This window comes from Cibotium barometz, chromosome 31, assembly GCF_041138505.1.
Source record: "Cibotium barometz isolate CiBa-2024 chromosome 31, ASM4113850v1, whole genome shotgun sequence".
Classification (NCBI taxonomy): Eukaryota; Viridiplantae; Streptophyta; class Polypodiopsida; order Cyatheales; family Cibotiaceae; genus Cibotium; species Cibotium barometz.
Window position 1 is genome coordinate 36446448 of NC_141076.1, and position 15129 is coordinate 36461576.

Below are 15129 nucleotides of genomic sequence, written 5' to 3' on the forward strand. Positions count from 1 at the left end.
AAGCAATGCACGTCGAGGAATAGGATAAAGACAAGTGGCACAACGAAGGCCCTAGACAACCCTTAGTACTATCTCCCATAGGGTCTTCTTTTTCACTCCTAGTTTACTTAGCTTAGTTTATTTCCTAATTTACTCGGCCTAATTTACTTTATCTAACAGTCCCATATGAGAGAGAAGGTACAACCACACAAAAAATGACTTCCGTGGGCACTGTATATGCCGCTGTTTTCACTATGGCGGTCGCGCTGCATTCTGCGTGCCAGCATCTCTGAGTTTCCAAAAAGTTCCATCATTTCATGGATTCTGCTGTCATCTCTACTCACGCGGCCTCTGCTCAGCTCAGTTTCTCCACGCATTTTTCCACCAGGGATTGCTCCTTGAGCCCGCGGTTGCGGAGAAGAAGGCATCGGGCTCGTCGCTTCAATGGCGTCGGCGTCAGGATTACTGGGAGAACCAACAGAACCAGCGGCGATGTCTCGTCGCCGTCGTCGTCGTCGCCGAGTGAGTCCCGCATGGTCCCCATAAGAGAAGCCTTGAAGAGTAAGCGCCCCTTCTCTCCTTCTGTCTTGGACATGCTTTGTATTGTGCACATTGGACAACAAGTAATCTATAGTGGTCCCCATAAGAGAAGCCTTGAAGAGTAAGCGCACCCTTCTCTCCTTCTGTCTTGAACATGCCTTGTATTGTGCACATTGGACAACAAGTAATCTATAATGGTGCTTTAAGGCACTACACAACCTGGAACCACAATAGGTCCACAGAGTGGCAGTGGATCAATGCCGCCACAGAGCCATCTATGCAATTCATGCCGGTTGATGCAATGAGTTCTAAGATACAGTCTGTTGAGAATCAACTTTGCGAATCAGCAGGTTGGAATCGCACTATGGCAAGGGGGTTTCAAGAGGTAAAACTGCTTTCAATGAAGTCAATGACAAAAGCGATTCTCTGTTCGAGTCCATGGATGGATCCAGCCCCCCTGACCCCAGCTCTAAAAACAAAAAAAACTATTACCATTGGGAAAGGGCATCAGGAGGCATGGCCCTTTTCCAAGGGACAGGCTGACAGATGGCCTTTCGCTTCCACCACATTTGATCAGGAGCAGGGCCTGCAATCTGGGCTATCTGACACATCAGAGTTCTGCAGCTGAAAATGACGTGGGGGTTACATTCTGCAGGTGAAAAGGACATGTCAGCCATTTAGGAGCAAACAACTCAGAGCTTGGGAATTGAGGATGATGATGTCAGACTTTAGATAGAAGGAGCTGCAGATTATGTTGATTACTGTGTGGTGATTTAATTACGACTGCGATGAATATGGGGGCAGGTTGAATCTGTGTGTCATTAGTAATGTGTTGTATTCTGACTGTGACGACTCTGATGAATACGGGGATGGGTGTGTTGTGTGTAATCCTTCCTTTTAGTATTTGTGCCACCTATACAATCCGCTGTGACTAGATCCTCTTAATAATGAGACAAGCCCGAGGCTTTGAGGCCATGCCTGTCCCCAGTCTTGGATACTTTTTTTTTTGGAGGAGCCTTTTGCTCCACCACATTTGATCAGGAGCAGGGCCTGCAATCTGGGCTATCTGACACATCAGAGTTCTGCAGCTGAAAATGATGTGGGGATTACATTCTGCAGGTGAAATGGACATGTCAGCCATTTAGGGCGGACAACTCAGACCTTGGGAATTGAGGATGATGATGTTAGACATTAGATAGAAGGAGCTGCAGATTATGTTAATTAATGTGTGGCGATATAATAATCTGCGTGATGACTGCGATGAATATGGGGGTGGGTTGAATGCGTGTGTCATTAGTAATTTGTTGTATTCTGACTGTGATGACTCTATCATGGGGATGGGTTGAATCTGTCTGTCTTTAGTAACGTGTTGTAATCTTTCCTTATAGTATTTGTTCCACCTATACAAACTGCTGTGGCGAGATCCTCTTAATAACGAGACAAGCCTGAGGCTTTGAGGCCACGCCTGTCCCTAGTCTTGGATACTTTTTTTTTTGGAGGAGCTTTAAGGGGAAATTGATATAAGCAGGCTCCCCAATCCTCAGTGACTTGCCACAAGCAGTTATGCTCCATTGGCATCCATACACAAGCATGTGTGTGCCAGGTTGAGACACAGGAGACCTTAATGGTCAAGTACATGGATGTAGCGTAGGTTAAAGGAACTCATAGAAGCTCTTACCAGTGAATGTGATTTAGTTTGTAGGCACCAATCAACTTTAGGTCGAAGTGCTGGATTACAGAAATGCTCAGAAGCATTTTCAGCAGGTAGAGATCCATAAAAAAGCAGCTGAAAAGGACATAGAAGGGCTGGACAGAAGCATGGCAATCATATGCAGGCTGTATTAAAGGTTGGAGCAGCAGGTAAGCATGTGTATGGACTAGTTTTGCTGAAAATGGTCTTCTGCTTTCCCCTCCTCCAAAATGCATCAATTTTCCATGAATGGAGATAGAGAGAGTAGACTTCTTCTATACTTGCAGGTGGTGGCCATTGGGCCACACTTCTCCCATAAGAGGGTGCCCACTGTGTTGTTGACATGAGATTAAGGGAGCATTCTAGTGTGACAACGGAGTGAGGACGCGACGGACGAGCTAGCGCACCCACAAAGGGAAGTTGCAGACAATTGCGGGCAAGGGTGCCTGTTAATGAGAGCCTGGTCGGCCGCCGGCTAATAAATGCTTGGACTCACTTATAATTTGTTCGCCCACACTTTAATGGAGTGTGAATGTCCAAACTCACTTATAACTTGTCCGGCTTGTAGTACAGAAAAATGAGCAATAACTCTAACAAGCATAAAGGAAGAGTTTAGAGTTACACCTACCACCTATCAAGCAAGGTCCAATATAGATTCACGCGCAAAGTTGACGGGAGGGCGTCCCTTGTCCATAAACTACACATACAGATCTTGCAGGTAGTAAAACAGTCCATCTATAATGTGGTTTGAGGACTATGGGTCCATGGTTCTGAGCTCATATGTACACACTAGGGTAGGTTTGGGTATGGGCTCTATAAGTGAGTGAAACGGGCAGCCACTATATAAGTGAAGTTGTAAGCCCTAATAAAAAATGAACTCTTGGATAATTATTTTACTAATCAGCTTCTTGCTAAAAAATGCAAGCTTTCATGTTGATGACTCCCTTCACAAGTATTCATGTGTATACTCTATGTTAATGAGTATAATCTCCCCTATTTCATTGGTATTAGAGCTTTGTCTTTGATCCATTTTATGTCAATTTTGATATTTTTTGCAAACCCTCGCTCTATTTTGCTATTTGCTTCCCTCTTTGTTTGCTAGATCTAGCCAAAGGTTCAATTTTGGAGCAAAATAGAAGCAGCATGAACACATTTTTGGCATTTTTTTTTCGACTGGCCTTTGGCCCAAGATCCTCCCATAGTTACCAATTTTTCATCGCCCATAGGTGCCCGCATGTAGGTGCTTTTATAACTGCTCGTAGGTGATGCCGGCGAGGAAGCACCTTGTGGGGTTTTGAACCCAAGACCTGCTCCTAGTCAAACATCTTACCACTTGAGCTATCACCTCATTGGCCTTTCTTGGCATTTTTGAAACCTAATTTTTGCATTTTCTAAAATTTTCAATTTCTAAAAATTTTGTGCAACCTTTTGGGCATTTTCACAAACCCTAGGCTTCCCTTTTATGCTCCAAGCTTCCATAGCTCAAGATCTTGGGAGCATTTAGGGCAAGCTTTTCAACCTTTTCTCCTCCAAATGCAAGGCGGCGACGATTTCGTAGCCCACGGCCCATTTTCGAATTTCGCCTACTACATGGAGCTTGGGAATGAAGATCTTGAAGGCTTGAAGGCTCAATAGGATTTCTACCAAACATTTATGAGTATCAATGGAAGGATTTTTGGTTGTGTGTAGGTTCTTGAAGCATTAGGATTTTCTTGAAGTCATTGGCAAGGGCTTTCTTGAATCTTAGCCATAGCAAGCTATGTGGTTCAAGATTTGAAGGATTTGAGCATTCTTGATGCATTAGTAAGGGCTTCTTGCCATTCTTGACACATATGAAGCATTGACAAGGGATTCTTGTTGATTCTTCAAGTTTGTCATGATTCTATTAAGTAATGCAAGCATCCATGCTATTCTCATGCTTCCATAGCCTTGTTGAATGCATTCATGCAAGCATGCCTATGGATTGAGTGACTCTTGGGTGATTTATTCTCTTGAATGCTTCATATGCATACACTTTATGAAATTGATTGATTGAAGCATCATTTGGTCCAAGTTTTGGTGTCGTTCTATTGTTCTTGAGCCTTGGTAAGAGACACATCTTGAAGACTTGGAATATTTGGAGCATTGATGATGAAAGTGAAAGGGATCAATGAATATGATTGAATTGGATGCAAGAAGCATGAACGATGAGTCCATGCTTGTCCATGTAAGTGATCACTCTTCTCTCTCCATTGCAAGCGATTTATACATGTGTGAGAGGTACCTGTGGCAAGAGATGGAAGAAGGGGCCTAGGGGGAGTGTTTTCTTGAATTCCATTACCTTGCGGTCGTGTGGTAACAAAGGAATGGGAGGATTAGGTACCGCGTGGAGTGGTGGAAGACGAAGATACAAGGTCACATATATGGCAAATGTATGCTACTAGTGACATTGAGTTAGCCTTGCATTGACCTTTTGTGGAAGTCTTTTGGTATTGATTGGCCATGTACATGATGATGACATAGAGTAATGTGGATGCAATCTTGGGTATGATGCAAGTATACAAAGGTGTTGATGATGCAATTGAGAGGTACCCATTAGGTACCCTTGGCAAGAGGCGGAAGAAGGGGCCTAGGGGGAGTGTTTGCTTGAATTCCATTACCTTGGGGTCGTGGTAACCGAGGAATGGGGGGATTAGGTACTGCGTGGAGTGGTGAAAGACGAAGATACAAGGCCACATTTATGGCAAACGTATGCCAGTAGTGACATTGAGTAAGCCTTGCATTGGCTATTGGATTGGCCTTTTGTGGAAGTCTTGCGGTATTGATTGCCATGTACATGATGATGCTATTACAAAGGTGTTGATGATGCAATTGATGCCCAATGATGTTGATTGCATATTTGGAAAGGACATTCTTCAAGCTTGCAAACAAGCTAAAGAGTGCTTGATTCAGAGACGTCTATCCCATCCATTTGGTGGTTTTTGGTTGCACGCAGCCCAAAAACAGAGAGCTGTCTGGACTTGGGAATCAGAAAAGGTGTGTAGACCTGGAAAGCTTGTCACTCAAACTTTGTTTTGAGCCATCAAGCATTGCATTCGGATACCGTTTGGTTGGCCTAAGTCCCACATGAGTACCGGCATGGGAAGAGGTAGGAACAAACCTCAAGGTGAAAGATTTTCAAGTAGCAGAGCAAATACGCGCCATGGAAGACGGTCATTTCCCTCATGATGACACTGATGTTGCAAATGAAGAAAATGTACATTTGGATGTGAATCATGGTGGGATTGCTAATCAAAGTGCAATAGTGTTGCTTTGGAACAAAGAGGTGTGAGCAAGGACTTGCAAGCGATCATATTGGCGATGTGTTGCATGGTTGATGGCTTGGATAGAAGACAAGAGTCCATGATTGAAGGCATGTTTGATCGCCTTGATAGAAGATAAGGGTTCTTGGCACAAGAAATGAAGAGTGGGTTTACATTTCTTGCTTGCCTTGTGAAGAAATTCACAAGGCAAGCAAAGACTCTTCAATCCATGAGCCTCCTTTGAAGTTCGTGAAGAGACAAAGGGCAAGACAATTCTGTTAGCAGTCATCTCCTGTCTGTATATTTACACCAGGGCCTCTGGTGTGGGTGTGCCCGCCGGATTTAGGTGTTTTCTCATTTTTCCCCTCTCCATATTTTTCCCTATTTTTACCAGGTGTGGGAGGCTGTCATGTGGTTCTTGGAGTGATCCAGGTGATGGCCGACTGGTTCTGCTGCTCCCTGCTTCTCTCTGCTGCTGGCCGACTTCACATGTGTGATGGCCGACTCACTGAAGCTGGCCGACTAGAGTTCAGCAGGTCGGGTGTCCCTTTTTTCTGTCGGCTGTCCTTATTGCTGGCCGATAGGATCACAGGGGCCATATAAAATGGCCCCTTGCTCCCCCACTTGTAGTATTCAGTCTTCGGGATTTTCTTGTGTATATATAGCAGAGTTACACGCCTCTCTCTCTCTCCTCCTCTATTGCTGTATTTTTCTGCAGTGCACTTGCTCTTGTGTTCTCAGATTTTGTCTTCATCTCCGTTGCATATTGTGACATGGTATCAAAGCTCTAGGCTCTTGATAAATCTTGGGAATTGTGTGAGCAAGAGGGGGGCTGTTTTGTTGCTGATTGGTGTACTGTTTTGGACCATTCGGGAAGGCGGGTTGATTTGCTGGACAGCCACTTGCAGGTTTAAGAAGTTCTTTTTTCCCACCCACCCACCCACCCTTTTCAGTTACACTCCCGCAATGGCAGATCTACTTGAGATGGCTGGGAAGCATGTGAAGATCGCGACACTCCCCACGTTCCCAGTGGACCGTCAGTTGGACGGGAACAACTACGGCATATGGAAGGTAATGATGGAATTTGTTTCGGAGTCTTATGACCTTGTTGATTTCATTGTTGTTGGGGTTCCATGGCCGGAGTTAGAGGAAGGGGAGTTACCCTCGATTCGGAAGGAACGCGAGGCACAGGCACAGGCACAGGCACAGTTGTGGGATCGTGTCAACGCCAGGGTCTTTTCTTTCATTTTCTTCAACTGCACACCGCAGGTAATCAATCATATCAAGCATATGACGCTAGCCAGAGGTATATGGCAGCATTTGGCTTCTCTCTGTAACAGGGTATCGCCCATGAAGAGAATCTCCTTGGAAGTACAGATACGGGTGATGAATCCTCTAAAGTCGTCGATGATGCGGGAGCACATCAACAAGCTGCAGGCTCTTCAGCAGGAAGTTCTCTCGGTTGGGTAGGAGATATCATCGGAGGATATGGCCATCATGTTGTTGTCGCATTTACCCTCTCAGTACTTAGCATTTTACTCTTCTTTGATTACTAGTGGCAGGCTCAGCACCATCACATGGAAGGAGCTTGTGCCCATGGTCTTGGACTAGGAGGAAAGATTCTCGAACCCTCCACAGGGCGGAGGTTCGGAGGCCTTAACTGGCCATTGGTCAAAAGGCCGTAACAACAAGGGCAAAGGGAAGGCTTCATCCGAGAAGTCTTCTGAGAAGATGTCCGACTCAGACCGTGAGAAACTCAAGGTAGAAAGGACCTGTAATGATTGTGGCGAGAAAGGCCACTATTGGAGGCAGTGTCCTAAGCGGAGCATCGAGAAGGGTGCAGAATCCTCAGCAGCAATCGTGAAGACTCTAGCTTTTGTGCACCGGTGTTTGTCTCATGAAGGACCGACCTAAGATGGCATCATAGGCGGCATTACGAAAGTCCATGACCACAAATGTGAGGTGGAATGTCATGTCACAAACTTTTGCCTTGAGGTCATGCATTAGGCCCATGGGTTTTGCAAAGTTCCTGTCCGCAAGCCTAATCACCAATTTGGTTGACCCTCCGCTACGGATACTCCGGAGTGGATTCTAGACAGTGGTGCTTCCACGCACGTTCAGATTTACAGGATCTCTGCAGCAGGTATTCTCGTCACAGTCTTACTAGGGATACATCCACTATCCCAGTTCACAGTGAGGGTAGGTTGGAGATAGTTCCTGATGGCAGAGGCAGAGTACCGGGCTGCTTGTGGTGTTGCTTGCGAGGTTGTGGCTGCAGAGGTTGCTTGGCGAGATTGGGTTTCCACAGAAGGAGTCCATAGTCATCCAATGCGATAATCGGAGCTGTATAGCTATTGCTCAGAACCCGGTCTTCCATGCTCGGACCAAGCACATAGAGATACAATATCACTTTGTACGTGAGAAGATCTTGGTTGGTGACATCTTGCTTCTTTATTGTTCGACGGAGGACAATGCGGTGGACCTCTTCACGAAGTCTCTAACTCACGCTATGCTCGGGCGGCACTCCAGCTCCCTGGGGTTGGTTCCACATCCAGGAGTTGAGAGGGAGTGTTAGCAGTCATCTCCTCTCTGTATATTACAAGGTGTGCCCGCCCGATTTAGGTGTTTTCTCATTTTTCCCCACTCTCCATATTTTTCTCTATTTTTACTAGGTGTGGGAGGTTGTCCTGTGCTTATTGGAGTGATCCAGGTGATGGCCGATTGGTTCTGCCGCTCCTTGCTTCTCTCTGCTGCTGGCCGACTTCACACGTGTGATGGCCGACTCACTGAAGCTGGCCGACTGGAGTTCAGCAAGTTATGTTGCTGTCGGCTGTCCTTACTGCTGGCCGACTGGATCACAGGGGCCATATAAAATGGCCCCTTGCTCCCCCACTTGTAGTATTCAGTCTTCGGGATTTTCTTGTGTATATATAGCAGAGTTACACGCCTCTCTCTCTCTCCTTCTCTATTGCTGTATTTTTCTGCAGTGCACTTGCTCTTGTGTTCTCAGATTTTGTCTTCATCTCCGCTGCATATTCCGACAAATTCGTGGGGAAACTTCAAAGCAACTAATTTTGGGACCTATGAAGAAGAGGAATTCATGGCCCAAGGCAAGGAAAATCTACCACCCTATGGTGCTTACCAACAACAAAGGATGAAAGGAGGCAAGAGGATTGTCATTGAAGAGCCTATGGTGGATGGTACTTGGAATAGGAGACTTACTGCCAATAACCAAGCGGATCATGATGAATTCAAAGGTCTCAAAGTTTTTAGCTCAATCCAAGGAGTGATAGGGATAAAGGCTATTCCGCTACTCTACATCTTGAGGGATATGCTCACACTTGGTCGAGACATCTCTCTTCTAATGGATATGTAATTTGTACATGGATAGCCTTCTGTCCAAGTCAAGAGCGTACCTTAGCCTTGGTGAAGAATGTGTTGTTGGGTCTTGCCTTAGAGCCGCAAATGCAACTTCCCACTGTGAGTGCGCTAGCTCGTCCGTCGCGTCCTCACTTTGTTGTTACACCGGAATGCTCCTTTGTCGAAGGGGTGAAGGGATAGCTCTCTATGCCTAGATGGAGTAAACGTAGTGAATGATACGTTTAGTACGTTTGGAAAACGTGCTGAAAAGATTCCAAACGTAGTGAACGCTGGCCTCGATATATATATATATATATATATATATACAAAATTTATAGTTTACTTATAAAATTTTGAAATATGAAGTTTGAAGATTCATCAATGAACATTAAAGCACTTACTAATACTATACAACCTTTAGTTTCAATTTTGCGATAGGGAGAGAGAGGGAGAGACTTGAGCGTGTGCCGGAGAGACGGAGAGAGAGAGAAATGAAATGAAATGAAATGATATATTAACGTCTTCAGAAGGCCAAAATGACCTATGAGATCAAAAAGGTTACAACAATTGGTGGATCTGATACAATGTCTGTGTAAGAAAAGCTAAAAACAACTAAACAACTAACTGAAATTGAAACAACTATGAGGAAAAGTACGGTACTAGGAGCTCATAATGGATAACATCTGGGAGGAAAACTCCAGCAACAAAGGTAAGCATCATACACATCACTATCCAAAGATGTCTCTCATCGGTCGATGGTGGATATCCTCAATGTCCTCCATGGTGAGTACTCTGACTGGACGTCTCCCATGCCGTGCTAGTATGGTCCTGATCCTCTGTTGTAGTCTCCGCCGGTGTTGAGATGGGCCTCTCATCTTGGGGCGCCTGGACCGCCCCAGCTCTATAGCCCGATCAATCAGTGTACCTCTGGTGCAGCTATACTCTGGGGCTAGCTGCAATGCCTGCTGGCGTGACTGCTCAATCTCTGGTCGAAAGAAGTCTGTAATCTGCCTCTGTAGGTGTCTCTCTCTCTCTGATCCCCTCCCTCTCAAGAGACCCTCTCTATGTCTACGCAGCTCCAGCAAGTATAATCCGAGGCATCTCTGATCTTGGTATCTCATGACTCTAGAAAGTGGTCCGAAACCCTCTCTAAACAGGCAGTGCAAACGGCCTTGTATCTCATAATATACTGGACAGTGACATATGTAATGTAACTCTGTCTCTGGCTCCATCTGGCACAGCTCACAAATCTTGGCCTCAGCTGGTACTCCTCTGAATCTGCCAGTCTCAATCTCTAGCTGGTGTGAGGATGTGCGCATCTGACCAATAGCACACTGTACCCCATGAGAAAGATGAGTATCCATGTAGCTGGGTCTAATCACAAACCCATCCTCCGTGAGCTGGAGAAGATGATCTCTATAGAAAGCCATCTTCGTACCAAGCTCGTGTGTCGGCTGTATCCATGTCCTCCTAGTGTCCAGCTGAGTCAAGTCCTGCCTGATAAGTCTGGTAATCTCTGCCCGTGTGAGAGAGAGGGAGGGTGCATCCAGGGAGTACTGAAATGGAGGTAGCCTATTCATACTAAAGCCATGCAGTTGGAACCAAGCTGTCATCTGTGCATACCAACATGACCGTCTCCCTGTGATGCCAACTGTCGTGAAGACTCCAGGGCTAAGCGAGCATATCTGTCTCTAGGGAGGGCCCAAGTGCTATGTATAAAGGAGACTGATCGAGTGAGTGCCTCTACTACCAATGGGGGGTGCAGCCATCTCTGCACGGATAATATCATGTGGTACGGAGGCCTTGGCCCTAATCATCCGGGAAATCGTAGAAACCAAGGGCCTCTCCATACGTCTCCATCCATCAGTGCTACCAGCTCGGCTGTGGTGATCCACTGAGGGTCCCCATATCTCCACTCCATACAGCATGGCTGAAGTGACCAAAGTGTCAAAGAGCCAGAGCTTTGTTCGAGGTTCCTGAAACTGAACCTACGAACACATCCTCTCTAGTCTCTCCAATGCTGCATAAGCTCTGGTCAATCTGGTCTCCGCTGCTCTCCTCAAGGAAAATAGTGGGCCACTAAAAACCACACCAAGGTAAGTATATGCATCTGTATACTCCACTGTCTCCTTACCATATGTAAAGGTGGGTACTGACCTCCTAACCCACTGTGCTGTGGTGTTAAACACCATCACCTTGGTTTTACCAAGGTTAACAGACAATCCACTGTCTCGTGCAAACGTGTGCAATGCATCCAAATGACGCTGCATCCCCTCTGGAGAATCTGAGATCAGCACAATATCATCAGCATACAATAATAGCGGAATCCATGTCCCTGCTAGCTGTGCTCCTCTGTCACCCTCCCGCTCTACATAGTCCGAAACCTCATCCACATACATCCCAAATAAGGTGGGAGAAAGGGGGCAGCCCTGTTTCACCCCAATAGTGGAGTGAACCATCTCAGATATACCCTGAGTAGTACGTACCTGCCCCACAATTGTCCTTTATAAATCCATGATTCCCCAAATCACCTCTGTGGGCACTCCCATCTCCTGTAGTCTGCGCATCAGTCTGGCTCTCGGTATTGTGTCAAAAGCTTTGCGGAAATCCACAAAGCAACAATAAATCCTCATGCCATATAATCTGCCCTCCTCAATAATAGCTCTGAGTGTCAAGATATGGTCAAGAGTGGAGAAACTGTCAGAATACGCAGCGGAGATGATGACCAGATCTGGGAACACGAGCAAAAAAACGCATGCAGAAAAACAGCACAAGAGAGAGAGAGATGTAGGCGTGTAACTCTACTCTGATATACACAAGAAGATCCCGATATGATACAATGAGTGGTATGGGGGTGGGGCCCTATTTATATGCCCCCACATGTGTAGTCGGCCTGCTGAAAAAGGCTCCACGACTGCATCTACAGTCGGTCAGCAGCATGCAGCCAGTCGGCCAGCTCTGAGGGTCCACGACTGCATCAAGTACAGTCGGCCAGCTCCAGTACACACATCTGATGTAGTCGGCCAGCAAATGGATCCTCCTGCCAACTCAGGGCTGCCTCCCAAGCCACAGAAAAATGGGAAAAATAGGGGAAAAATGCGGAGAGTGGGGAAAAATGATAAAACACCTCATAAGGGCGGGCACACCCACAACAAAGGCCCTCGTGTATAAAACTGGACAGGAGATGACTTCTAACACCCCCTCTCAGCTCCTGGCTGTGAAACCAACCACATGGAGCTGGGGTGCCGCCTGAGCAAATCCTTAGAGAGCGACCTCGTAAAGAGGGCCACCGTACTGTCCTCCGTCGAACAGAACTCTAGCAAGATGTCATCAGCAACGATCTGTTCACGAACAAAGTGCCTCTGGATGACCATGGGTTCCTCTAGTGGAAGCCCAAACCTGCAATGCAACCTCTGCATCCTCACCACCTCACAAGCAGCATCACAAGCAGCCCGGTACTCTGCCTCTGTGCTCGACAAGGCAAAAGATGACTGCCTCTTTACTGCTTCGTAAAATTGCTCCTGGGCCTGAAGTAGATCTCCTCGTGTCTGGATCTCCTTCCCAAACCGAGTCACTCCAACCGTGGAGTCGGACTCCATCCAACAATCCCCCTCTTGTGTACAAGAGTCCATGATCCTTCGCATGCCGCAGAAACCACAGGAAACGCAATCCTGCCTCCCAAAGAGTCATCCGCAACCATGAGCTCAACCGCCTCATCAGGAAGTTCCAGTCCAATCTGGTGTCCATCAACCAGATCAATGAACCATACAGCTTCTGAATCACAGAGACATCACACTGCTCACAAGGATCAACGCCTGTTACGGTGCACAAACAAGTCCTGGAAACCTGATGAAACCTGTCAACCACCCCCTCTGAGTCCGGAACCACAAAGCCTGGAGAAACCACCTCCTTCTGCAAGTAAGCACCTGCCACCTGCCTGGCTTTCCGAAAGGTCCCCGTGGAAAGAACATCCTCAACTACTGGAGGTTCTTTGTCCCGAATACTACGAAACATCAGAGCATCAGTGACCTGTTCAGCTTCCTCTGACTGACGAACACAAGAACTACCAACATCAGTACTGGAAAGTTCCTGCCAACTGCTGCCATCTACTGGCAAGCTATCCACCATCTGGTCTCGGAAAGCCCGCACCTGGAGCGTATCCACACTTAAGTGGCCATTACCAGACTGCCACTCATCACAAACCTGAGGACCTGGGAGAGAGAGTGCTGAAAGCTTGTAAACTCCATTCTCCACTCCGCCTTCCCAAACCACGTGGCCTGTTGCTTTGTCCCGGAGAGCAACAAAATGCTCATCAAACTCCACCCGTACGCCAGTCTTGCAAACCTGATGCACTGACAACAGATGAAAACCAAGTGCGGGAACATACAACACCTGGGAGGAATGCTTCCCTCCTCTGCCCATCGGGAACTATCTCCAGCCTGCCCTCACTGTGAACTGGGATAGTGGACGTATCACCAGTTAGAATATGACCAGAAAGCCTGCAGAGATCCTCTAAACCGGAACGGGAAGGAGTCATGTGCCTGGAAGCACCACTATCGAGAATCCACTCCGGAGTATCCGTTGCGGAGAGTCCTTCAATCTCCTCCCTGCGTGAAGAAAATGAAACATCAATGTCCATCACCTCGAGGTGCACAAAAGCCAGAGTCTTCATGATTGCTATTGAGGAATCTTCACCCTTCTCGGTCTTCCGCTTGGGACACTGCCTCCAATAGTGGCCTTTCTCGCCACAATCATTACAGGTCCTCTCTGCCTTCAGTTTCTTGCGGTCAGAGTCGGACTTCTTCTCAGAAGACTTCTCCGATGAAGCCTTCTCTTTGCCCGAGTTATGGCCTTTCGACCGTTGGCCAGTTAAGGCCTCCGAACCTCCACCCTGAGGAGGGTTCGTGAATCGTTCCTCCTGGTCCAGGACCATGGGCACAAGCTCCTCCCACGTGATGGTGCTGAGCCTGCCACTGGTAATCAAAGACGAGTAAAATGCTGAGTACGAAGAGGGCAAGTGCGACAGCAACGTTATGGCCATGTCCTCTGACGATATCTCCTTCCCAGCCTGAAGAACTTCCTGCTGAAGAGCCTGCAGCTTGTTAATATGCTCCCGCATCGTCGACGACTTTGTAGGGTTCATAACCCGCATCTGTACTTCCAAGGAAATCCTCTTCATGGGCGATACCCTGTTGTAAAGAGAGGCCAAATGCTGCCATATACCTCTGGCCAGCGTCATATGCTTTACATGATCGATTACCTGTGGAGTGCAGTTGAGGAAAATAAACGAACGGACCTTGGCGTTGACACGATCCCACATCTGTGTCTGAGCCTCCCAGTCCTTTCGGATCGACGGTAACTCCCCTTCCTCTACTTCCGGCCGTGGAACACCAACAACGACGAAATCAGCGAGGTCGTAAGACTCCAGAATAGATTCGATCATAACCTTCCATATGCCGTAGTTGCTCCCGTCCAACTGACGGTCCACCGGGAACGTGGGGAGTGTCGGGATCTTCACACGTCTCTCGGCCATTGCAAACAGATCTGCCATTGCGGGGATGTACTCTGAAAAGGGTGGGTGGGTGGGAACAAAGAAGAACTAAAACCTGCAAGTGGCTGTCCAGCAAATCAGCCCGCCTTTCCTCTTGCTTCTCCTCTTCCCGAACAGTCCAAAACAGTCCACCAATCAGCCACAAAACAGTCCCCCTCTTGCTCACACAAATCCCAAGACCTATCTAGAGCCTAGGGCCCTGATACCATGTCAGAATACGCAGCGGAGATGATGACCAGATCTGGGAACACGAGCAAAAAAAAAAACATGCAGAAAAACAGCACAAGAGAGAGAGAGATGTAGGCGTGTAACTCTACTCTGATATACACAAGAAGATCCCGATATGATACAACCAATCATGATGGTACGATAATTCCCAGGAAGCATGGGATCCCCTGACTTGAAGATAGGCACAATCGTGGACATATTCCAAGTCTCAGGAAAACCCTCACACATGGCTCGGTTAAACATCATAGCAATAAGCTCTGCAAGCATATCTCTGGCATGAATAAAGTGTTCTGCTACCAAACCATCATGATCATATGCTCTCCCAGTCCTCATCCTGTCAATAGCTTTCCTTACCATCTCAGTAGTAAAGAAAGCACATGTCTCTGGGCATGGCTCCGATGGGTCTGGCAGGGGCGGTTGTCCTGGTGCTGTGTACAGGGATGCTTCATACTCACCCCAAATCTCTGTGGAGGTAATGGCTGGTGATGGTGAATGCTCAT

General features: G+C 47.1%; 1 protein-coding gene across 2 annotated transcripts in view; it reads left to right on the plus strand.

Annotated features, from left to right (window-relative positions):
• Positions 1–162: 162 nt before the first annotated feature.
• Positions 163–15129, plus strand: part of LOC147620815 (Protein kinase superfamily protein) — a 131317-nt gene continuing 116350 nt past the window's right edge. For both annotated transcript variants that reach the window (XM_086825091.1, XM_086825092.1), the window contains exon 1: positions 163–540. In XM_086825091.1, the coding sequence (XP_086681217.1) occupies positions 297–540 (244 nt within the window). In that variant the 5' untranslated portion in view covers positions 163–296. The remainder of the gene's footprint in view (positions 541–15129) is intronic.